Below are 24,564 nucleotides of genomic sequence, written 5' to 3'. Positions count from 1 at the left end.
ATGTTCGGTGTGCAGAATCCTTCTAAATAGGTAAGCATCATTTTCGAGAAAAATCCTCTTTTGGTCTTCGTCCAAATGATGTTTACCCCCCCCCCCCTGAATGAACCTCCGAAAGTTGAAAAATATCAAAAAAATACGTAAAATTATTGTCGGCAGTACAAATTATTTTAAAATTTTTCAATCCGAGCATAATATTTCTAAGCAGGCATTTTTTTCACTTATTTTTTAGAGGCAGGCTAATTCTCGAAAGTTGTAAGTCCATAATTTTTTGCACCCCGCCCCCTCCCTTTCCACTCCAAACCACAAAAATAACTGATTTTCGACTTATCTGTTTAACAAGTCCTCTCTTCGTTCCAAAAGTTACGTTTTTTTTTTTTACCAATCTTGCTTACAAAGGTCTATTTTTTTCCTGTCAAATTCTCCCAAGTCAACGACGAGTGTGAAAAAGCATAAATTGTTGTAAAAATAGTCAAGAAGTGTCAATTTTTGTCAAAGTTGTCGAAAAGTGCCCATTTCAGGTAAAATTGTCAATGGGGCCAATTTTTGCTAAAATTTTCAAACAGTCTTGTTCTTGCCAAGATTGATCAAAAAACCACTGCTTTTGCCAAAATGTCAAAAAATTTCCGGTTTTTGTCAAAATTCTGAGAGAGAGTCAATTTTTGGCGAGTTGACGAAAAGTTGTGATTTTTTTCGTCAAAATTCTCAGAAAGTAATTTTTTGATGAAATAGTTAAGTGATCATAATTTTAGCCAAAGTTGATCTTAAATTTTTGTTTTTTTGCCGAAACTTCCAAAAAACATGGATTTTTGCCTTACCTGCCTAAAAAGTCCTATTTTTGTTTCACAGGTGATGTGGAGGGGGGGGGGGAATCAAAAACATTAAAATACAGTGCTTTTTTAATAAAGATTGTCCCAAATCGAGGATTACAATTTACATATAAGTAAGAAAAAAACGTGAAAATATTCATTTTTTGAGTGAGGGACAATAAGATCCACTTTTCATCATTTATGGAGGGGTCAAGAATATTCAACAGTATATCTCCGTTGAAAATGGACCAAATTTGGATTACAGGGTAAAAAAACGTAAAAATATCAATTTTTAGAATTTCTTAAGCTTTTTTGATCAATTTGAAGAATTTTCGTTCTCGATTGTTCAATTGGCTACTTACTTCTTAATTTTTGTAATTTTTTAAAATGGCCATTTCATGGAGAAAAATATTGAAATTTTCAAAAACAAAAATTTTGCTCGAACAATTTCTCAAGGAAAATCTGGAGAATCTGGTCAATTTCAATTTCCAACTATCCCCAGAATAGGTATTTACCAGTCTAGCCTTCCGAGGCCGAAGCTCTCTTGTCCAAGAATGCAATAATTCTACATACAATAACTCACTTAGCCTTTGACCACAAGTACCTCCTGTCTCATCCATCCTTGAGTACATAGGTAATTCCCATCCATCCGGCACAAGCTGGACCAGCAGACAATCACACAGAAAGAAATCGATATCGATCCTAGTACCTTGAAAAATTTGTCTATATCTATATCCTAATCGAATCAGAGAGTCAGACTAGCAGTCGAACTAATTAACCAGCTCATCTGCGAGAGTGTAACCTTGACGTCTGGGCCGAGGTTAGCGGTACACGCTTCCTTAGAAATTCGTCTCACAATCAGCGTCGGTATGCATGCAGGGCAAGCGGCAATACACACAACATCTTACATAACGCATCCTGCCCGGCTATAAGCTGCCCACTGGTGAGTCGGAATTCATAGCGACGAAATTTTTCGCATCATTAACGCAATGATAACAACAGAGTGAGAGCATACTAGATGCAAGAAGAACTGAACTCTGCAGTCTGAAGATCAGCAGCTCGACCCGTTCGACGAAGATAGACGATGATGACGTTGGGAACGCGCCCAACCAGTTAACTCTTTCTCTCCATCTCTCCATCCATCTCTCTCTTACTCTGCTTAGTTTTAGCTCACGTCAGGTAGAGTACTGTACAGTGTACAGTGTACTCGTCCCGTAAACCATCATCGATTACCTCATATAACGCTCTTGCCTCTTGGTATGGGTCAGCAACCGAACTACTCTTGATACTCGTAGTACGACCGGTTCTTTGACCACTTTACCACCTGTTCGCGCAAGGACACGTTTTTAAACAAATCATGCGCGCACAAATCGATCCTAGGATCACGCCCGTGTGTACTACTATTGCTTAATACTGTGGACGAGGTGAGGCGTGGCGGTGAGGCGGCGTGCTCTTTTATAATAGGCATAAAGATCGATGCTGCTGTGTCTACGAAAGTGTATGCCTACTTACCTTATTATACAATTTGTTTTTCTCGTTTATTTACTTAGAGGTACTGTATACTAATAGCTAGCTATGTACATACGATGCAGTTTGTTCGCATTTATCGATCATTTTTCCACCCATCTCTCTCTCTCTTTTCATCTCGTTTTGTATGTACCTACCTATGTACTCTCGTATATGTTATTAATTCGTGATTTGTTTTAATTGGCTAATTGCGAGGCAGCTTGCTATAGATAGATCTTAATGCACTAGCTAGGTAGGTATCCAATTACCTAAGTACGTAAATTATTCGATTTAATACACGGTATCTCGGCGAATGAGGGAGTGTGCTCGTTAAATGATTGGTAAGCCTATTTAATTTCAGGTATCGTTACGAGATTATAGTGTTCAATTAGCCAAGTTGGGGTAAGATTTTCAATACGTTTGAGAATTTCAGAAATAAATTACATTTTTTCACACGGTTTCTGATGGAGATTTTGAAATTGAGACGAACCAAAAACAAATTCTACGGTTTTCATGTCAAATTTCAGCCTTCTGAAAGCCAATCTAAAGCAGCAAGAGACGTAAAACAAGGCTCAACAGAGTCGAAAAAATGATGAAAATCTAGATTTTCTCATCCTCCCTCCCCCCTCATTGACCAAAGCTCTGATTTTTTTACCTCCGATTGAATGGTTTTTCGTAACTTTTCCTCTTTCAACCTCTATTAAAAATTTGGACGTGGGTAAATTTCGAACCAAAGATAAATATTTGAGCAAATTTTGATGAAATGGCTCCGATGGAGAGTTTCTTAGTTTCAGAAAGCGCAGAAAAAAAATGAAAACAAAATAGGTACCAGACATTCCAAAATACCCCCATAAATATCCTCACTTGGAAAAAACCCAAATCGGGCTTTTTAAAAACATCATCCAAATAAAAAAATTCGAAAAAAAAAAGTAAAAAAGGCTTCGAAAAATGAAAAGAAAACGTAAAAGAACAAACAGGAATCAGAACCTAATTCTATGTAATAATCTCAACTTTGAGTAAAGCCCAAGAAATGAGTATTTGCATGCATAAAAAATCATAAAAATTGTGAAATAATATCACTCAAAGATGGCAAAAATGGATGAAACATTAAAAAACGATCAACAGTATAGAAAATGTCGAAAAATTTTAATGAAATTTTGAATCGCTTGGATTAGTAAAAATTGCCAAAAATTAATCGAATTCTCGAAAATGCGATTAATATAAACAAATTTTTGAAATTGACCCCCCGCCCCCTCCTCCCATATCATTGAAATTGAGCAGAGCTCGCCATAAATAACCTGAAAATTTATTAAAATGTGAATGTGATGTTGATTAAAAATCAATGAAACGTAAAAATTAATTCAGCAAAGTATTGCAAAAAATGCTCAAGTCAAACACATGAAAAAATCGTTGGAAATTAAACAAAAAATTAATCAAAAATTTGTTAAGATGTGATGTTGATTGAAAATTAATGAAACGACGTAAAAAATTGAGCAAAGTATCGCAAAAAATGCTCAAACATATGACAAAAAATTGTTGGAAATTTTTTTAAAAATTGATCAAAAATTTGTTAACATAAAATGATGTTGATTAAAAATAACGAAAAGTCGTAAAAATTGAGCAAAGTATCACATAAAATGCTCAAACATATGAAAAAAAGTTGTTGGAAATTAGAAAAAACTGATCAAATATTATTGAAATGGAACGAAAATGTAAAAATCAAAATAAAGTATCATAAAAAACATAAAATTGACACCAAATCAACTTGAGAGTTATTAAAAATCAAAAAAAAATCAGAATAAGTAATAATCTACACTTTAGGAAAATAGTTTAAAATATCGTTAAAACTCTTTAAAACGAGGTAAAAATATCTAGAAAACGACAAAAACTCGATAAAACGCCTTGGAATTAGAGTAAATTCTAGAAAAATTTGCTAACTTTATCAAAAATTAATGAAATATCCCGAAAACTGCGAAAAAATTCATCAAAATTTACATAAAATATTTTACAATTGAGAAAATTTTCTGAAAATTTTTGTCAAAATGTACCGAAAAAATTGATGAAGCATCTCAAAAATTGAACAAAATATCGCAAAAATGCTCAAATATATATACAAAAAAAAATCACAGAAGATTACAAAAAATTTGATGAAATGTTATCGAAATGGAATAAAACCAAAAAAAACGTAACATAAATTAAAAATTTTAAAATTAGCATAGAAAACACTTCAAAAAAAAAACCAATCAAAATCGAAATTTGAGTGAAATTCTACCAAAAAATATTCTAAAAATTGTATGAAAATTCGTTAAAATGGTATAAAATATTTGGTAGGTAAAACTAATTCCTTAGATTATATTAAAAAAAAAAAAACGAAAGCAGTCGAGCCAAACTTTGAAAAAATTGCACAAAAATTTGGTTGAACTCCCATAAAAATATTTGGAAATGAGGAAATGACTAAAATTTGTTGAAAAATCTCAAAAAATATCAGAGAAATATCGCAAAAATGCCAAAATATCAAGCAAAGTGTGAAAAATCACAAAAAATTCATCATAATAATATTATTAAAATTGAACAAAATTTTACAAAAAAAAAATAAAATAACTTTAAAATTGACGTTAAAATACGTAGCTAAAAAGCACCAAACAGTTGATTGAATTTTGAAAAAAATTAGAGAAAATTGCATAAAACAACGATAAAATTCAATAAAATGGCATAAAAACAATTTTAAAAATAAAAAATCACCAAAAGAGCTCAAAATTTGAAGACAGTTATATAAAAATCTTGTAAATTATGGAACATTACATGACCAATAAAATTAATCAAGAATCAAATCACATTTTTCATCCAAATAACCCGGATTCCAATCATCACCAACTCTGAATCAAAGTAAATAGGAGACGATAGAAGGAGGAGGGGGGGGGGTAAATCGGGTATCTCATTTTTACGAAACTCCGAAAGTTGATTTTCCGCTTGGACTTGGAAACATTCCAAATTTCAATTCGAGAGAGTTCAACAGAAAACAGAAAATTCGCCACTTAAACGCGATATTTCTTCAAAATCATTTTCAACGTCTTCGGTACACGAATAAAATTCTCCCCCCCCCCCTCCTTCTTCTTCTCTTTCAACCTGAAAATATCAATTGTTCATTTTAAAATGATCATTGGTTTTTTGATAAATTTTCTGAAATTTTATAAAACTGTAAAATCAGCAAAGGGAGTTCTTGGAAAACGAACTTTGGGTTTTGAGAATACCAATCAGATTCAGTACCTCTCCCTTCCCCACCCCTGAAATATCCTAAATTTCTCACAGAACCAAAAACCATTCAATTTGACGACATTCCTTTTGAGTTTTGCGTTTTTCTAACGATTCATAAAAATGCTTCACCCCTCTACAAATTCATTCAGCTTAAAAAAAATCCAAATTAACCCATAGTAGGAGCCTTAGACATGCTTTGTGAAGGTTTTGACCTCTGAGCTCCACCCAAATCCTGTTTTTTCTCACTCTATCTCTCCTCAAGTAATTGTCAACCTTTAGTACCCAGTTTTTTAAATGATTTTTCAGAATTATACCAATTTGCAACTGAATAAAAGTTCTTTTCCAAATTTTTGCAAATTTTTATTTATGAGTAGGTTCTCTTTCAAAATGAAGAGGAAATGGTTAATTTTCGGAAAATCCTATCGTTGAATTTCCAGTCGGAAGTATTCGCAAAATTTTCTCTCCATCGTCATTAAAAAAATTTGCAATAAAAATTTTTCAAATTATTTTACTCGATAATCTTTGCGAAAAATCCAAGGTACAATACACAAAATTTCCCCACAATGTCCAATGTTTGTATACCTAATTAAGGGTTTACCCAACTCAGATTAGTTGTCAAAAAATTAGTTTGTCTCGAGTTCGATCTCATATGTCACCCAAACAAAATATGCGTACGTAGACGTACGTCAGCATTATTAATCACATCTACAATGAACTCGTAGGTAATACTATTGCAGAGCACCTTCAACATCTGAATTGTACAAATATCTATCTATCTACAGAAGAGATGATGGCGTGACTAATAACATGTTTTCGCTGATAAACAAGTTGATTAGGTTATATCACCGCGAAGACCAAAGCGGCCTAAAACACGCGCAGATCTTGCATTTCTTTCTCTGTCTCTCTCACTCGCACACTCTTTCTCCCACTTCGAATCTCGTTACAGATAAGTACAATATATAATATATAGAAATCATTGATAGAAAGACAGATACCTGCTGATGAAGGGAGACAAAAGGGCAGGACGTAAATTAAACATCGTATAATTACCACCTCGCCTCATTCTTCTCGCGTTGCGTCCAGGTCCAATATAATACGACATGCCATGCAATGAAATGTACGAGTAATGCAATCTTTAATAATAATTATAACTAGGTTATCTCTTTTAGTACCTGCGTATTTATGTGCCTATATTAGTGTATCTGGCACGATCCAGATAGGTGACAAAGACTTTGACATCTGTGTGTGCTAATTTTTTATATGCTTCTTTTTTTTTGTTGCAGATTATCGGAAAACACCACCGCCTCGGTGGTGTTATGTGGCGGGTTCACTCCGCCCCCACAGCCGGACTTCGAGTTCAAGATGTCCGGCTTTGTTCGTATGGCGATAGATCGATATGTAAACCTGGTTGATTCCATTAGCGGTAAGTACTATGAATACATAGTCTGATTATCACTTCTAAGACGTCTGTATAGTCATTTATTCGCGGTCGACCTCGTCAGCGAATTTACTTTGGCCAGATAAGCCCTTAAAACCCTCAACCTTGTGCATGAGTATGAGGAAATTATCCGTAAAAAGATGATCTATACGTTGATTTTATCTCGGAGAGTCTTCGTGTTCGATACCATGGGCACGTTTGTATGATTCAATATTTTCGTCGTCGAAATTCTCACGGACAGGGACAACAACAACAACAACAAAAACAACAGGCCAATTATGTCGAGATGGCACGTCCGTCGCAGCATCCAAAGCATCTCGTCATCTTGCAGAATGAAATTGGCAGCACTGAGCACTGAGAACTCAGCACTCAGCAGAGAGCAGTGAGCATCACCATCCGGTGCAAATAGATTACACCAGCCATGATTTCCACAACAACCAGATCTTCACCGGTGTTATCACAAAAATGCACCAACAACCAGATACTTAGACTTACAGCATTTTTATAGCTCGAGGATCTCGACTAAATGATTCCAAAGATGGTAGACCACGCGAACATCGAGATTTGTGCAATAAATGCATAATGCACAAGTCCCTCCTCTCCCTTCGCCACTCATGTACTCGCCCCATGTATTGGATTAGCTACATAAATTTTAATGATGTCACATCGAGAAGTCGTGTACGTACTGCTGATGTATAGAATTTCGTAAATATCTGCTCTTCTCTTGACCTAACGCTCGTCCATTACAACTTTCATCCATTTAGACAGTCGTCGTCGTCGATTCTCTCGACTCTCGAGCCACATGGCTTATAAGCTCTGCTCAGGTAGGGCAGGGTAACTTGTACCGAACAACAATTAAAACTACGAGCATAATCTCGAATATAGCGTACCATTTTGCTATATCTGAAGATAGTATTTCAACACGATACAGATATCGTGTGCTAGTTGCCATTTAGTCAAGTTATCGTTTTGTGTCATTTTTTTCCACATACGTTTGTCAAGGTCATACTCGTCAAGTCAACTCAAAGGTTACGTACTGAAAATAAATCAAAAACATTCGTGTACTTTGAGACATTTTTTTATCACTCTTCACCTTTTTCCAATTGGTTGGCCAAGCTATGACCCTATACACAGAGAGAATGTGGAAAGGGAGATGTAGAGAAGATATGAAAATACTTTTGAAAAATTCGAAATCGTTCAACGAAAATAAAAATGACCATCCAACCTCGGGACACTCGATAATTTATTCTGGCCTGCGTCAGCGTCACCCTTGTAAATTATATAACACTTTTAGCACCTCACAGTATAGGTATTTGTTGTTGGGTGGATATTATAAGCAATAAGCATATTATTTTTATAGACCTGTTTGTAAAATTAGGTCGATTACCCATACAACAAAATAATATCGAGTCATGTCAAAGTCAAATTCCACATGTCATTTGGTACTTAATATAGGCAAACTGGAGTTACCTACCTTAGATATATTTATAATATCGTACCGAGGGAGACCATTTTTAATGCATCTGATATCGTGACATGGAGCAAAAAATGCAAGTCGAATAATTATCAATTCTGTTTCGCAACATCTTTAGCTCTATAGAAACTATAGGTAGGTAATTGAAAATTAGATAAACAAAAAAAAAAAATCAAAATTCATAATTAGTAAGCGCTTTGTCACGCATTTTTTCAAATCCAACAGACAACAACAAATCACCAGTGTTGATGACTCGAGAAACCGGTATCTCATACTTCAAACAATAGCGAGATGCTTTGCGATGTGTACAAGCAGAAATTACTCGTGTTAAGGACTATAAATTTTAAGGGGGAGGGGGGGGGGGGGGATTTACAAAAAATTGAGTTTTGGTTTTGAGAAGAAAAAAAATCTGAAATCATCTAGAAGAATTTCAAACCTTAAACCAATTTTTGCATCGGATATGTAAATTTAACTACCTATATCAAAATCCCCCCCCCAGCCATTTCCCTCTCACGATTTTGGAGAACGAATTTTTATGACAAAATACCATTTTTGGCGATCAGGTTTGAAAATACTCCATTCGAAAATATGTACGTCTGTAAAATTCGTAACTCGACAGAGGTCGTGGGCAAAAAATTCTGTTTTGACGAGTAAAAGTTCAATAGCACACACAGCTTCCCCCTCCCCCTTCGTCTTCCCTCATAGAATTCCTTAACTCAATAAAATTAGCAAATTTGAGCCCTTTTACTGCAAGAAAAATTGTACTTTGAAATTTCGAGTAACTTTCACAATATTTTACAAATCCTGTTTTTTTTTTCTCGTAAAATACCATTTTTTTTTGAGATTTTAAAAACATAACTTTTTATCAATTTGAAAACCATAAAAGCAATTTTTTATACAGAATAGCAATCAAATTTGCCAGGAATATTTTGAAGAATTTCAAGACGATTCGGCAATTTTTCACGGTTTGAGCAATTTTCTTTCTACTTCGCTCCACCCAATACAGCACATACTAACTTCAAAATTGAAATTACCAGAAGAATTACCGACAAATTTTCTGCTGCTCGAACTGCAAATTGAAGGTCCAAAAATGGGTATTTCAATTTTCTAAAATAATCCAAAAGTACCATAACTTGATGAAAAAAAAAAAAATCAAAAAACCCAGATTAGTTCCCGGAAAAGACACAAGATTGCTAAAATTTGCATAATCCCCATCACATTTATAGGTACAATTTGAAAATAAGTGAGCATAGCAAATGAGCAGAATTTTTAAGATTTCACAATTTAAAAAAAATTGAAATTCTCGAATAAAAGTGTATTTTTAAATGACCAATTTTTTCAGAAAAATGTCCCAATAAGTTCTCGAAATGTACGATGGGATAGTTACAACTCTAAACAATCCAAATTTTCTCAAAAAAAAAAAAAAAAAAAAAAAACAAAATCACGAAGTCTGGAACTGGCTGCAACAACTCCGAAATTTCTTCAACGTCAAACTACAACTTTTTTTTGGAGAGCCAATCAAAAAAAAAAAACAACTCCAAAATTAGCAACTGAGTAGGCAGACTTTTAGAGAGTGTATTCTTGGAAGGACTATTTTTTCAACAAAAAAAAATCCTCAAAATCTTCAAATGACCTTTTTCAACAAAAACGAGAAAATGATTTTATGGGGACCCAATTTATCCAAAAAAATTCCAAAATTCCTATATTTATAAATTATGCAGTCATACAACTCTGGGCCGGGGATCTTTGTTCTCGGTCATATCCTGACTGTTATGCATTTTGAGAACCAATTTCGACGCGAATAATGTGAAAAAAATGCCAATTTTTGGTGGCTCAACTTTTTCAAAAGAAAAAAAATCCTAAAATGCACCAATAGATAGCCACCCGCATCTTTGAAATTTTTTTCAGGTCATCAAAAAACGAATTTTGAAGACCATTACAGACAGGAGCGAAAACAGGGCATTTTTTAAGATCCAATTTTTTCAAAAAAATCCAAAAATTACAATAAGTGCAATTGGGTGGCAGCTACAACTTTGGGAACTATATTTCTAGGTCATATCCCAATTCCCAACTTCCAAGACTTCCAATGCATTTTGAGGACCACTCTTGACACAAGTGAGAAAAGTGAATTTTTTGAGACCAAATTTCTGGGGGGGGGGAATGAATAAAAATATTGATGAAAACCTTAAAATGTGCGAGCTGCCTCAACTCTGAACTTTTTTTTAACTCAAAATTCTCACTACCAAAATTTTATTAGGGCAGCTGTAAGTGTACGTATAGTGAGAAAACCTGGCCATTTTTTGGAGAGGGTAGAACCAACATTTTTTGAAGAAATCTCCATAAAAGTTGAAATTAGGTAGCCATAACTCTGGAAATCCTCTTTTGTTCATTTTTTGACATTTTTGAATGTTTTTTGAAACACTTGAGCCTCCTACAAATACAAATTTCCCCACACAATTTTTTTAATAGATTTTCGAATGTGAAAGCATTAGATTCAGGTTCACTGAACGACTACTCGACGATTTAAAAAAAAAATCCTCAAGGGCCTTTCTTAAGTAAGCTATCACATATCTTCACCAAACAAAACGCAAATAATACCATAACACTTGACATTTAAGAAGTAAGTTATGTGATTTTTCAAACTGTCATGTCATCTGACGTAAAATCATCCCAAATGTCATATTGTGACATAGCTGTAATCGCTTCTCGCCAAAAAGGTACGCATGTGTATGTGTAAAATTTTCAAGGTGTCCCAGGCGTTGTAGTACCCAGGTAGGTAGAGGTACTGGTAGGCATAGTGCAATAATATACTCGTATTACTTACTTTATTCTTGACTTCGAATGATAGTACATGACACGACACTCATGTCAGAACAAGATGTTATGTCATAAGGGCAGCTGTAGCACAGCAGCATTATAATGAACTACAAAGCAAACATGGATATTTCTTTCAAGACACATATCATTGCATTTTTCAGTTTCCAAACCACATATGTACTTGTTTGTGTAGTGCCCATGGCCATCAGATTCTTCTTTTTTGATTTTCACTGCGTATGTACGAGTATGTTTTTCGTCTCGCAACTGAATGTTTCTTCTTCTACATTTTTTTTTTTTTACTTCTCATTCTGATTATCCAAGTTCAATGTCTATTGTGTCATTTCTTTGTATCTTGACTTTGGAGTGGCATCATTGTTGTCACATGAAATGTCAATTAAGTGTTTTTTCGCACTTATGGCGTCATTTTTCTATGGCCATGGCGTTGAATTTGTACAAAATGCATCGAATCAGTCCAAAAAGCTCAAGTTCGTAAACTTTACCGAAAAAACCCGAATTTTCAGTCATATTTTTGGCAAAAAAAAAAGTGTTGCCTAATTTTACGAATAAAATCCTTCTTTCTCCATTCTCAATATCCTACAAGAAATCACAATAAACAGTTGAACACATTCTCAAGGAAACTCAAACGTTAGAAATTGTTCGACAATAATCAAACCAAACTTCTTGATGCGTTAACGATGACATCCACATCGACCAGTTGTAGGAGTATACGACATATTTCTACGGATGGTCGGAAGTACCCCTTCTTCCTGGCCAGAGGGAACTTCGGTTCCGTTCATTCAACTACAAAACGACCAGGTCCGCGTTTTCCTCTCTATAACTTAGGTAATTATAATACATCTTCGTACCAAAACACCAGGTATAAATCCAGAAAAGTCTATATAAATCTACTCGTATACCTATAATACCTATGCACATGTTGCGGATACGATTATATCATCAAAACAGAAAGACCGACGATTCGACGACAAAATTACCTCTCCACATAATCCATAATCCATATAAAATGCATTACACGTATGTAATAATCAGTCGAAAATCACCTCAGCTTGCTCGATAATTTCATCAAAAAAAAAAATAAATAAATAACCATCTCCGTGTTCACGACCTGGACCTGGACCGGGTGTGTAAGGTATTACTTCAGAGTTCAGAATGCATGCCTTATTCGTATTGCAATATGACAAAATGTGGCATTGGGTTAAATAGTAAATATGGATTTGGGTGTACCCTAATTTATATTACACATGATGGCATTTTATCGAATTTCCCCCCCCCCGTTTTCTTCAACCATGTTCCAAAAAATAGGTCGTGCCAGGAAGCCCTCCCCCCAACCCTTCTCAGAATACATAAGGAACCCGAAAATTGAAATTATACAGTTTTTTTTTTACCCTAGCTCTTATCCCTAAATCTGGTCAATTTGCACTAAAAATACTCTTGGATATTTTTGACCTCTCTACAATAATGATGATCAAGTAAAACTGGCCCCTTCCTCAAAAAATGACAAAAATTAATATTTTTACGTTTTTTTTCTTCTAAATTTTAATCCTTGAATTTGGTACATCTTTATCAGAAAATCACTGTTTAACGTTTTCGATTTACCTTCCTGCCCCCCCACCTTCCACGATGGAAAAGTAGAACTTGGCCCCTCCGTAAGTTTCTAAAAATAATTTGATCTGTTGAAAAATTAATTTCATAGTTATAAGTTATTTTTATTTTTCGAGTTGTATTATAAATGTATCTGAGTGAGTTGAACTGGCTTAAGATTATTGCTTGAGAGACCAAGGGATAGATTTCAGGTGAATGTTCATTTTTGGATTTTGGCGTTAATTGCCAAAATGAAACATTAAACAAGTAAGGTGTTTTTCTCGGAAGAAAAGTAATTCACAAGAAATCTAAAAGATGAAATTTTTTTAAAAATAAAGTACTAATTTGTTCATTTTTTTTTATTTTTTCAACTTTGGAGGTCTTTTAGAGGTCTTCTCGAGCGAAGAATCATCCAGAAGCAGGGCGCGTTTTGTGGAGAACTCGGAGGCACGCAGCTCAGTGCTCCTAAAGAAAAATTTAAAAATACCGAAAAAATTGCCATAAAAGCTGAAAAAAAAAGTTGAGAATTCGTAGGAAAAAATTAAATTTGACAAGAAGCAATTTTGTAAAAAAAAACAATCTTTCTAAAATCCAAAAAAAAAAAATCAATCTAATAAATCAAATCTGAACCCCTCTTTCCAAGGATGTAATAATCTTCGAATTAAGAACACCCTAAAAAAAACTTGTTTGGCAAACTTTGAAACAAAAAGAGGACTTTTTAGGCAGGCAAGACAAACATCAATGCTTTTTGGACGTTTTGATTTAAAAAAAAAAAAACAAAAATTTCCGATAAATTTTGGAAAAAATTACGACCATTTGACTATTTTATCAAAAAATTACTTCCTGAGAATTTTGACAAGAAAAATCACAACTTTTCGTCAACTCGCCAAAAATTGTCTCTTTCTCAAAATTTGGACATAAAACGGGAATTTTTTGACAATTTTGGCAAAAGCGGTGGTTTTTTGTTCCATTTGTGCAAGAACAGGACTGTTTTAAAATTTTGATAAAAATTGGCCCCTTTGACATTTTACCAAAAATGGGTACTTTTTGACAATTTTGACAGAAATTGACACTTCTTGACTATTTTTACAAAAATTGATGCTTTTTCACAAAAATTATGGACTTGCATCATTCGAGAATTAGCGTGCCCAAGCCACCCCCCCCCCCCCGCAAAAAGTGAAAAAATACTTGTTTAGAAGTATTCTGTTCAAAGAGAAAAACTTTTCAAATAATTTGTACCTGCTGACATCACTTTTACTACATCTTTTTGATATTTTTCAACTTAGGAGGCTTCATACAAGAGGACCAACATCATTTGGAGGATCAAGGGAGGGTATTTCTCAAAAATAAACTTATTTATAGAAAAATTTTACTCGTTAAAAAATTTTCAAAAAATTCTACAGACATAAACTTTTCATCTTTTATTATTTTTTAACAAATTCGGAGCTCCATACAAAAGAGCCAACTTCGTTTTGGGGTCCAATGAGGGCTTTTTATTGAAAAGGGGCTTACGTATAGAACAAATTTTAATGTGAAAATGAGATATTTTCAAAAAAAAAATTCCCCGAATTTGATTTATACCTACTCATTTTTTGTAATATGTTTCCAACTTTGAGGAGCTCCTTACTAAGAGGCCAATATAGTTCGAAGGCCCGGAGAATTTTTTCCGAAAAAGGGACTATTTTTATAAAATCTGAGGGCAGAAACAAAAAATTTTCATAAATTGAACTTTTTTACATTTTTTTGTTTGTTTTTTTCGAGGGGGGTGGAGAAATCAGACACCACTTTTTTGCATATAATATGAGGAAAATAAAAAAATAGGGATCAACTTGCCAAAAATTGACTCTCTCTCAGAATTTTGACGAAAAACGGGAATTTTTTGACAATTTAGGCAAAAACAGTGGTTTTTTGGGCAATCTTGGCAAGAAGAGGACTGACAATTTTGACAGAAATGGACACTTCTTGAATATTTTCCAAAAATCAACGCTTTTTCACACTCTTTGACTTGGGAAGATTTGGCAGGAAAAAAAACAGAACTTTATAAGCGAGTTTGACCAAAAAACATGACATTTGGAAAAAAAAGTGGACTATTCAAACAGATTAAGGCGAAAAACAATTATTTTTGGTGGTTTGGGGTGAGGAAAGGGGTACAAAAAATTATGAACTTACAAATTTCTAGAATTGGAGTTCCTCCAAAAAAGAAGTGAAAAAAGCCTGTTTAGAAGTATTCGGCTCAGAGGTGAAAAATTTTCGAATAAATTGCATTGCTGACTGACGTCAATTTTACATATTTTTTGATATTTTTCAACTTTGGGGGCTTCATACAAGAAGACCAACACCATGTGGAGGACCAAGGGAGGGCATTTCTTAAAAATGTGCTTATTTTCAAAAAAAGTTCAACTCGTTGAAAATTTTTTAAAAAATTCTAAAGGCATCAATTTTATTTTTTCTCAATTTGGGGGGGTCCATACTGGAGAACCAACATCATTTGAGGGTCCAACGAAGGTTTTTGTTGAAAAAAAAAAAAAGGTTATGTTATACAATTATTTTATTCTAATATGGGAATGAGAAATTTTAAAAACATTTTCCCTAATTTTGATTTATTCTCATTTTTTTAATATTTTTTTTATTTGTTAGGTTCCTTACTAAGAAGTTAATTATGATTTGAAGGGTCGCAGAAAATTTTTTTAAAAAAGGGGATTATTTAGAAAAAATCTGACGCAGAAACAAAAAATTTTCATAAATTGAACTTTTTTCCATTTTTTTGATTTTTTATTCAGGGGGGATGGAGACTCCAGGCGCCACTTTTTTTTGCAGATAATACGAGGAAGAATAAAAAATAGGGAATTATTTTATCACTCGAGGTAACAGCTTTGGTGACTGGGAGGAGGAAAATTCCAACTTTGCGAAATAAGGCACACCCTAGAGTATGGATAAGGAATTCGTTGTTGTGATATTTACGTACGTATTCTCGTACAAATAGATTATTATCTCCACTCACTCGCACTCGACCACCAAGTGAATGCGCGTTCTACATGAGACATGAACAATTACGCAGGTAGATGCACGACTTGCCAGCCACGTGTGCGGATTGCATCAATTTTGATAAAGATTCGAGCAATTTTCGGCAACCATGTGTACGAATTCGCACTCAACACTCATCGAGCATCGCAATTCCATCGTTAGATGAGTCACTCGTGACTTCGAAGGAGCCCGAACCCATTGCGAGGTTGGCGCAGCATATAACTACATACAAAACTAATTTGAGCATTATATCAATTAGCAGCATCCATCGCGTGTAATGAGGATTCATTTTCGGTAGCGCACGAAATTATAATATCTACCCAGCCCAGAGCTACTTACTATAATAGAACTGCTCCACGGTACGAGTACATATTAGACGTAGAAGTACGCACTCTTCATGAGCTGACCTTCGTTCGGAAGACCATCATTGTACTGGCGAAATGACCGGCGCCTGTGGCCACACCGTTTAATTAGACCGATTACAACCAGAGAAGGATCACAAATGGAAAATTTCCTTCTTTCACCTTAGGGTGACTTTTTACAACATCGTAGGTATTCCAGCCTAGTCAGAGTCAGAGCCAGAGCCAGAGCCAGCACCGTTCGTGAAATTCGAATACAATATAAGAAATATTCCGCGGTTAAAGTACTTACGAAGCGGATCTTTGCGGTTTTTTCGTCATCTCTCTCGTCAATGAACAAATAGCTGACCGAGTTTGCACAACGATGCCCTAGCGTACTACAAAGTATTGGTACAGGTTCGGTGTTTGGTTTACGTTTGGTTGTACAGGTTCGTATACATAAAATGAATAAGAGAGAGAGAGACGAAGACAGACACAGGCACAGACAGACATCATAAATACTACGTGTACTGTATACACAGATTCGATAAAAATAGGAAAAATACATACATGCAATTACTCTTTATTGAGGTAGGCAGGTCTAGGTAAATCATGCTTCCTTCGACATCCAGCATAAAGAGGAGTTTCCTCATTACCAGCCGCAATTTTTTCTTTTTTTTTTTTTACCAGTTCTGGGTAAATATTCCATCGACCAACGGTCAATCCGAGCACCTCTGGGTCGTCAGCCCAGCGGCATCCGACCTAACCCATTACAATAATTACATAGCGTGCGTCTCTGCCGCGTATACTACTTGTACCTATGATGACGCAATGACCGATAGACTAGTCTTTGGGTATTATCGGTTATTGGGCCACATTACCATTTCAACCTATGTACCACTGTAGGTAGTAGGTACTCTGCGTGCATGTGTGCCCCTCTTCCTGCGTCGCCGCAAGAATGTCATTTCGCGAATACGCCACGCTCTTGACCAATATATCCACATACGTATGTATATCATGACATCGTCGACGATGAAGGGCCAGAATGGCAGCAGCCGCGCGTATTTGCCCTCAGGCGAGGCGAGGCGAGCCGAGCCAAGCCGGACGATGCGACCAGTGAAAGTGTGGTTTTTTCCTTCTTCTGTGCGGGAATTTTTCGATGCTCCTGCCAAGTTGACGTATGCTACTCAGATTACACCTTTGTGACTGACCAAAGAATAATTGCAGTGCGACGAGAATGATCTTTCTGAAGCTATTTTTTCAAGACAAGGAGAGGTAAGGGGTGGGGTTGGACTGAAATTGTTCCAAGTCTTTAAAAACCCTTATGAGAATTTCAGTCTCATGCTCAATCTTTCTTTTGATTGAAAAAATATATAGTTCAATCCTCGAAAAAATTCATGCTTTACCCGTTTACAGAAGAAAACTTGAAAAAATCATCAGAACGAAACTTGAGTAAAGAAATATCACAGGAATTAGTGAATTTGAAAAAAATCAGCGTTTTCGTCTTCTTAAGAATCAAAAATTGGCTCGAAAAATTGGAAAAATGATATTTCTCCATCATACTCATCATAAAAAATTCTGGAAAAAATAGGTACCTCAAGAACGATTTTTTATATCTACTGATCATAAAAGAAAAAATTCAAAACTGGGTAATTTGGTCTATTTTGATCAATTTTACAAAATCAAGAATAAAAGTTATTTTTAAGATGTGTAAAAGCATTTTGACTCCCCTCAAACGCCCTCAATAATTATCAGAAAAGACCTCTTATAAGGACTTTCGGCGTTATTTCGTCATTTTTGTATATTAAATACGTAAAAACTAAGACCTCTTGAGAAAGCACGATGATGACCAAAGTTGTGGAGAATTAAATTTTTTACAGTCGTTTATGTGTCATCAAATTTCCAATAAGCTCGACGAAACTCGATTAAAACGACTCTTTTTGTCCATTTTATACAGTTTTGGAAGAAACTAAGTTTGATGAATGAAAAACAATTTTAAAAAATGGGAAATAAGGCTGCAGGGTAGAGTTTAATGTTTTTAGATTCTCTTTACGAATAAATAATTCAGAAAAATTACTCACTCGACTCATTTGATTTTCAACGTAAGTTATATGTAGTATTTTACTGCAAAAATTTGCACTCACCTGAAACAAAAAACAAAATTGACACCAATAATTAGACAAATTAAATAATAAAATACCTACAATAATAATTCACAATGTCAAGGTTCAATGATAGAAAATGGATGCGAATGGGCTTTGAAAATTTGACAAATTCTGTCCAACTCCAGATAATGTTTTGATCATCATTAATTTGTATTGTGATCACTTCTTATTTGACAATTCATCCAGTTTAGACGATGTTCTAAAAAAAAAATATTGAGACCCCCTGAAAAAATTCGGATTTCCTCAAAAAAGATTTAAAAAACAATAGAATAAGAGTAAATTCTGTTGGAGGGGTCAAAACAGCTTTAAATTTGAAAAAAAATAATATGTAGTTTGCCAAGAGTAAAAATAGTGCCCAAAATTTCCAAATTTATCTCAAAACAAAAAATTAGGAGGCGAAGGAGGTGGTTTCAAAACTATCACAATTTTTGGGCTATTGATTCTTCAAAATTTCAAAAAAAAATCAACTGCAGCGAAAATTTTGTTAAAGGAGTTGAAACAGCTTGAAATATTCAAAAACAACTTTTCCAGACAAAATTTAGAATTGGAATCAAAATTTCGAAATTTTTTCTCAGAAAGGGAGAGGGGATGTCTACATAATTTTAAAAACGATTTTTAAATTGTTAAAAATCAGAATAAAATAGCAGCCAAATTTTTTTTTCGATGGTTTAATTTTCATAGAAAGGTTCAAATTGAAGGGAAATTAGCAACAGAGGTTTACTTCACAGCTTTTTTCAACAGACTCTTCTTTCTTGTCAAAAAACCACCTTGAGACTTTTCGTAACAGAATTTCTCTGGACAAAATCACACCTAGAACAACAATTTCCCCGAATTTTTCCATCTTGTAGACTGATTTTCCAAATCTTTTCACCGAAAAAATTCTTTTTTCTAGTCAAACTTTTCCAAAAACATTTTTTTTACCTCTCTCTTCGCCTTCTCTCTCACAAAAAAGACACGTGTAACCCTAAAACCGAACAAAAACTCTCGTGATAGTTTATTTTCGATTTTTTATGAATTTTTGAAAATCAAAAGTCCAAAAAAACGAGAAAAAAAATCAAAATGTTGCCCAAACTACACCAGAAAACTGAAATTTTGTACGCACTGAATTTTTGACATTTCAAATCGATTGGGAACGATTTTGAATTTCGAATCATTTTCAGCAGTTTTGGAGCCTCCAGTAGATTTTTGAAAGTTGGAATTTTTATTAAATACCAATAATGAAATTGGAAAACTAAAATTCACTTCTACTCTAATTTCAACGTGCTGAGTCGACTAGAGATGATTTTTCAAGTCGTTCTGGAGCCTCCAGCGATATTTCGGAATTTCCAGACGTTCGAAAAAAAATTCTAAAAAATGTTCAAATCAACTATAGCACGTTTAAACGCGTTTGATACTTGTTAATGACTTATTTGAACGATTACTTACTACTTAGGTACAATCTTTCCAAAATTTGCACCCCATCTATTTTACAAAAGAAGCTAAAAAATCCAACTTATGCTCAGGCTCTTTTTGAGCTTCCAGCGTTTTTCATTTTTTGGAAATTTCAGTGGTCCCCAAAAAATGTCATAAAATATGTCAAAATGAACATTGGCACCTATAAACACGTTTAGAGTAGGTATGTAAGTGACCCCTTTGACCAATTCAATACATCAATTTTTTCGAAATCGATTGGTCGGTTCAGAACCGTGAATTTTTCTAATGAAATCCCTGGCGAAATATGAAGATCCAAATTCTCAAAAACCGATTTTAAGATAATGTTGGGTCATATTAATATTGATCAAGTAAGTCACCAATAGGTATGGGTACAAGTCGTGTTTATGCGAGCGAAAGCCAATATGGCACTTTTTGAAAAATAAGGAATTTCTAAAATATGGCTGGAGGCTCCAGAATGGCTTACAACCATTTTCTGCAATCCCCTCAGCAAGTTGAAATCAGAGTCTGAAGTAAACTTCATCTACCTAACTTCATTGGGTAAAATTTTGCGGCAATTTCCACTTTCAAAAATTTGCTGGAGGCTCCAGAACTGCTCAAAATGGTTCAAAACTTTCGGGGAGGTCAACAATATGATATGTACACAGACATACCCAATTTTAGCTTTTTCGAGTTAATTTGGTAAAATTTTGATTTTGCAGCATTTTTGGCTAAAATTTCAAACTCAAAAATTCACCAAAAATCGAGAAAAACATTTTCGTACCTGAAACGTTGGCAGGTGATGTATTTTTCACAACCTTTCGACTTGAGTTTTGTCAGTCAACTCAAAATGAAGGTCTCCGCTGAATTTGATCAAAATCTGCTGACTTTTTTTTTGAAAGATCCATCCTGATGATAGTAAAAAAAATGCCTCCCTCAAACAGCTATAACAGCCCATTCGAGCTCATTTATCCATCTTTGTCAAACCGAGTCAATCATAAATTAGCTTTTAACCCAATTTATTGCTATTGCGACTAGACCAACTACTATTGTTGTTGTTTTCAGCAAAAGGAATGTGTTCCAAGCTAACCTATACCAACTAGTCAGGTTTTTTTCTCCATTGTGGTGCAATGAACGTATAACTTACAGGTACGAGAGGTACCTTATGCTTGTTTGTGATTTTGAAATGATCTAGTTGACTGCGAGGTCATCGCTGTGGCTGCTGATGCAGTTCATATAGCCGTTGTTTTTACTGCAGTGTTATCAACGAGCACGCACTTTATAGGGAAATGCGATACATGCATCAGTATACGTAGCTTCTGGTACGAGAGTATATGTATGTACAATGTGTAATTCGACTCCTTCTTAATCAAATCCCTACATCTGCAAATACAAATCTGCGCCTTATTTTTGTCTCTTATTCTTTTTTGCTTATACTCGCGTATGTTCTGTAGCATACTCCATAAGTAAATAGACAATAATATGTTTGCGCATATTGCATGCACATTGCACACGAGGAGTTTCAGCTATAGATAAGGTATGGCTATGTACATATTTGAGCTATCGAATTACCTACCCAGTATCCACTATCCGAATACACGCGTGTATTATTAAATTATTAAAACACGATTTTTATACAACAGATAATCACGTTTTTTTTTTCCTCTTCTTCTTACTACACATAGGTAAGGTACCTATATATTTTTTTTTTACTACAGAAACCAACATTTTACCAAACTATGTCAAGGTGTGTTAGCATCCGAAGAAGTTTTCTTTCTTCCTTTCTTTCGTTCGTATATTCTTTTGGCCAACGATTTTAATAACTTATGTGTGCCTAGACACCTGCTGTTGATAGGTTTGTGTACCTGTAGCTGTACCTGTACCATATCGATAATTTGTAGTTATACTTTTACGCTCGCATATACGACTATACGAGCACCAAAGGACACATAGCGAACATCTTTTAATCGAATTCCATATAGGTAGAGGGCTAACCAAACACCTTCGAACAGTACGTATAATAAATTTTTGTGATAGTCACCTTCGAAAATCAATAAACATCGAAAAATTCCGTCCATCGGGCGTCGCGAATAGTTCACGACACGAAGACGCAGCAGCGATCAGCTTCTATCAGCTAATTCGTCAGTCTCATATAGACTTGTACATAGATGCTGCACCGCGTGCTCATCGCCCATATATGGGACGACTTTGACTTTTTTTAGCTACGATATAGCTAAGTACGTAGGTATTTCCTCACAGAAGTAATCTGCGCTATTTATTATTTAGATGATGCGATGCGCGATGTACATCGCTTGCTCGAGACCTTGACCCGGTCTACTCTTATCAGTGTGTTACCTATAGGCCTTATTTGATGATAAATCATCGAACTATTAAAATTGGTCGAGATGTCTCCAATAATACATACACCGCGATTACTGATAAACAAAATATAAATCATAGTTCATGATCATGACGCGTCTCTGGAGGAAACAAGATCGATTTCTAGATTCCGAATACATAAAAACTCATTAAAAATAGGCATTCGTATGCCACGGCTTGACTCACTAGAGATAACGGTATCGTGCAAAATCGAGTCTTTTTTTCAAGACCAAACGTATTAGAGAACTTCTACATTCTAATAGGATCGGCTTGAAGTCAAATAAGATGTTTCTAGAAATCACTTTATTGGAAAATAAACAAAAAAACCCTCGAAGAATCATTCAAATTTTTTTCTGAAAGAGTATAGTAAGTTTGAAATAATGATTTCACGAAGGCTCCATAAGGCTGAAATATTGCAGAGTATCATGATTTATTCGCTTTATGCGATGAAAAGAGGGAGATGATCGAGTAAAAAATGGAAAAAGTCATGAAACGAAACAGTTGAAACGTGAATTACAACGTCAGGTATTGTTTCATTGTTTGACCTTGAAATTTTACCCCCCCCCCCTTCAATGCCCTGGAAAATTGTCAACTGATGGATTTCAAAATTCAAAACTTTTCGTGCAAAGGATTGGACTGGATGATCGTTGGGAAAAAAATTAATTCGAGTTATTCACTCACTATGAAAATTTAATATTTTCTCAGAATCAATAGGTAGGTAATGCAGATATCAAAAAAATAAAAATAAAAAATCTAGAAGTAAACAAAAAGTTAAAAGGAATAGAATTTTTTAAAAGAAAATTCACCTACTGAAATTTTTTCAATTTTCTCCCTTAGTCTTTTAATGCTCTACGAAGGAAGAAGTAATATTTTAAATGCTTTTTCAGAAACTCTTGGAAGCTGGCAAGAAAATTTTGTTCTCAACGCGACAAAATTGGGTGAGATGTCACAAGAGGGGAGGGGGCGTGTTGTATAAGAAATAGTACAGTGTACAGAGGGTGTCCTACTTTAATTCACTCACTCCTCAACCTATTCCTCGAATTTACTCTGACTCATCCAACTAGCTCACTCTCTGTACACTGTCCTATTTGTCATACAACAGGGCGGATGGGGTAGAATTTTTGGAAAATTTCAGGTTGAAAATTATAAAGACTGCCATAGAGTAATTTATTTGCCTATTTGACTTAATCACTGAAATTTTGGAAAATTGAAAAAATTACCTTAAGTAGGTACATATTGACAGAAAGTTGAGCTGAAATATTGAATAGATTCTCAGAATTTTTTCTTTCGAGGGAGAAGGGCTGTGTCTCGTAATTTTCAGTCATTGAAATTTTTTTTCCTTTGACGGTTTATCTCATGAATGGTTAATTGGTTATTTTGGTAAATTGTGCCAGTACAATTTCGGGTAATTTTTGGCGAATTAGGTAACTTGTATTATTTGTTTAGTGGTCATTTTCTGGTAAATTTAGGCAAATTTATAGTAATTTTTTTGCACCTTTGGTGTATTACTGGAATGTTTTTTTGAGAATTACTGAAAATTTTCGAAAAATTAATGAAAGTTTTCGGTATCTACTTAAATGTTTATTTTTTTAGTAAATTTCTGGAATTTTTGGTGTTTTAGATGACGCGTATTTTTTGCTAAATCACCCAACAGAACTGTTGGGTAAATTTTACGGTAATTTATGCTAATGATGAATTTATTACAAGTAATTTTTTTAAAGTAAATTTTTAATAATTTTTCTCATTTTTGATAATTTTTTAAATTTCTAATAATCGAGTGCTCGTAATTTTTGGTAATTTTTGGCAACTTTTGGTATTACTGGAAAATTTTTGGTAAATTACAGGAAATTTTTGTTACTAAGCTACTGAAATTTTTAGGTAAATTACCGAAAATTTTTGGTAAATTAGGTGTAATTGGTATTTTTGGTAAACTACCTACTGGAAATGTTTAGTAAAGTTATTGGTAATTTAAAATAATGATGTTATACAAGTAATTTCTAATATCTAAATTTCTGGTAATTTTCTGACAATTTTATAGCAATTTCTAGCAATTTTTTGGTGATTTTTGGTAAATTAAAGGTAATTTTGGGGGAATTGTTGGTAATCTTGATGAATTACTGTTGTTATTGTTGTTGTTGTTGTTGTTTTTTTACCTACCTCTTACCTGTTGGTTGGTCACCGTGCCATGTACAGCTGCAAGGCTGCAGGCACAGGTTGTTTTATGCTGTTACATTAGTGGAAGGGGGTTGGATTTTTGGAGAAAGGAGAGTAAGACTAAAGGGTTATGAGCTATTTCAGGTAGAGTTTTAGGGAGGTTGAGTGAGTTTCTTAAAGTGGTATGATCTTGACA

General features: G+C 34.4%; 1 protein-coding gene across 1 annotated transcript in view; it reads left to right on the top strand.

Moving 5' to 3' along the window:
- LOC135847002 (very long chain fatty acid elongase AAEL008004-like) overlaps positions 1-24,564 on the top strand; it is a 61,128-nt gene that overhangs the window by 21,196 nt on the left and 15,368 nt on the right. The window contains exon 2 of the mRNA XM_065366381.1: positions 6,851-6,990. Within this exon, the coding sequence (XP_065222453.1) occupies positions 6,930-6,990 (61 nt within the window). The 5' untranslated portion in view covers positions 6,851-6,929. The remainder of the gene's footprint in view (positions 1-6,850; positions 6,991-24,564) is intronic.

This window comes from Planococcus citri, chromosome 5 (assembly GCF_950023065.1).
Source record: "Planococcus citri chromosome 5, ihPlaCitr1.1, whole genome shotgun sequence".
NCBI lineage: Eukaryota > Metazoa > Arthropoda > Insecta > Hemiptera > Pseudococcidae > Planococcus > Planococcus citri.
This window is presented reverse-complemented; position numbering and strand designations above follow the sequence as displayed.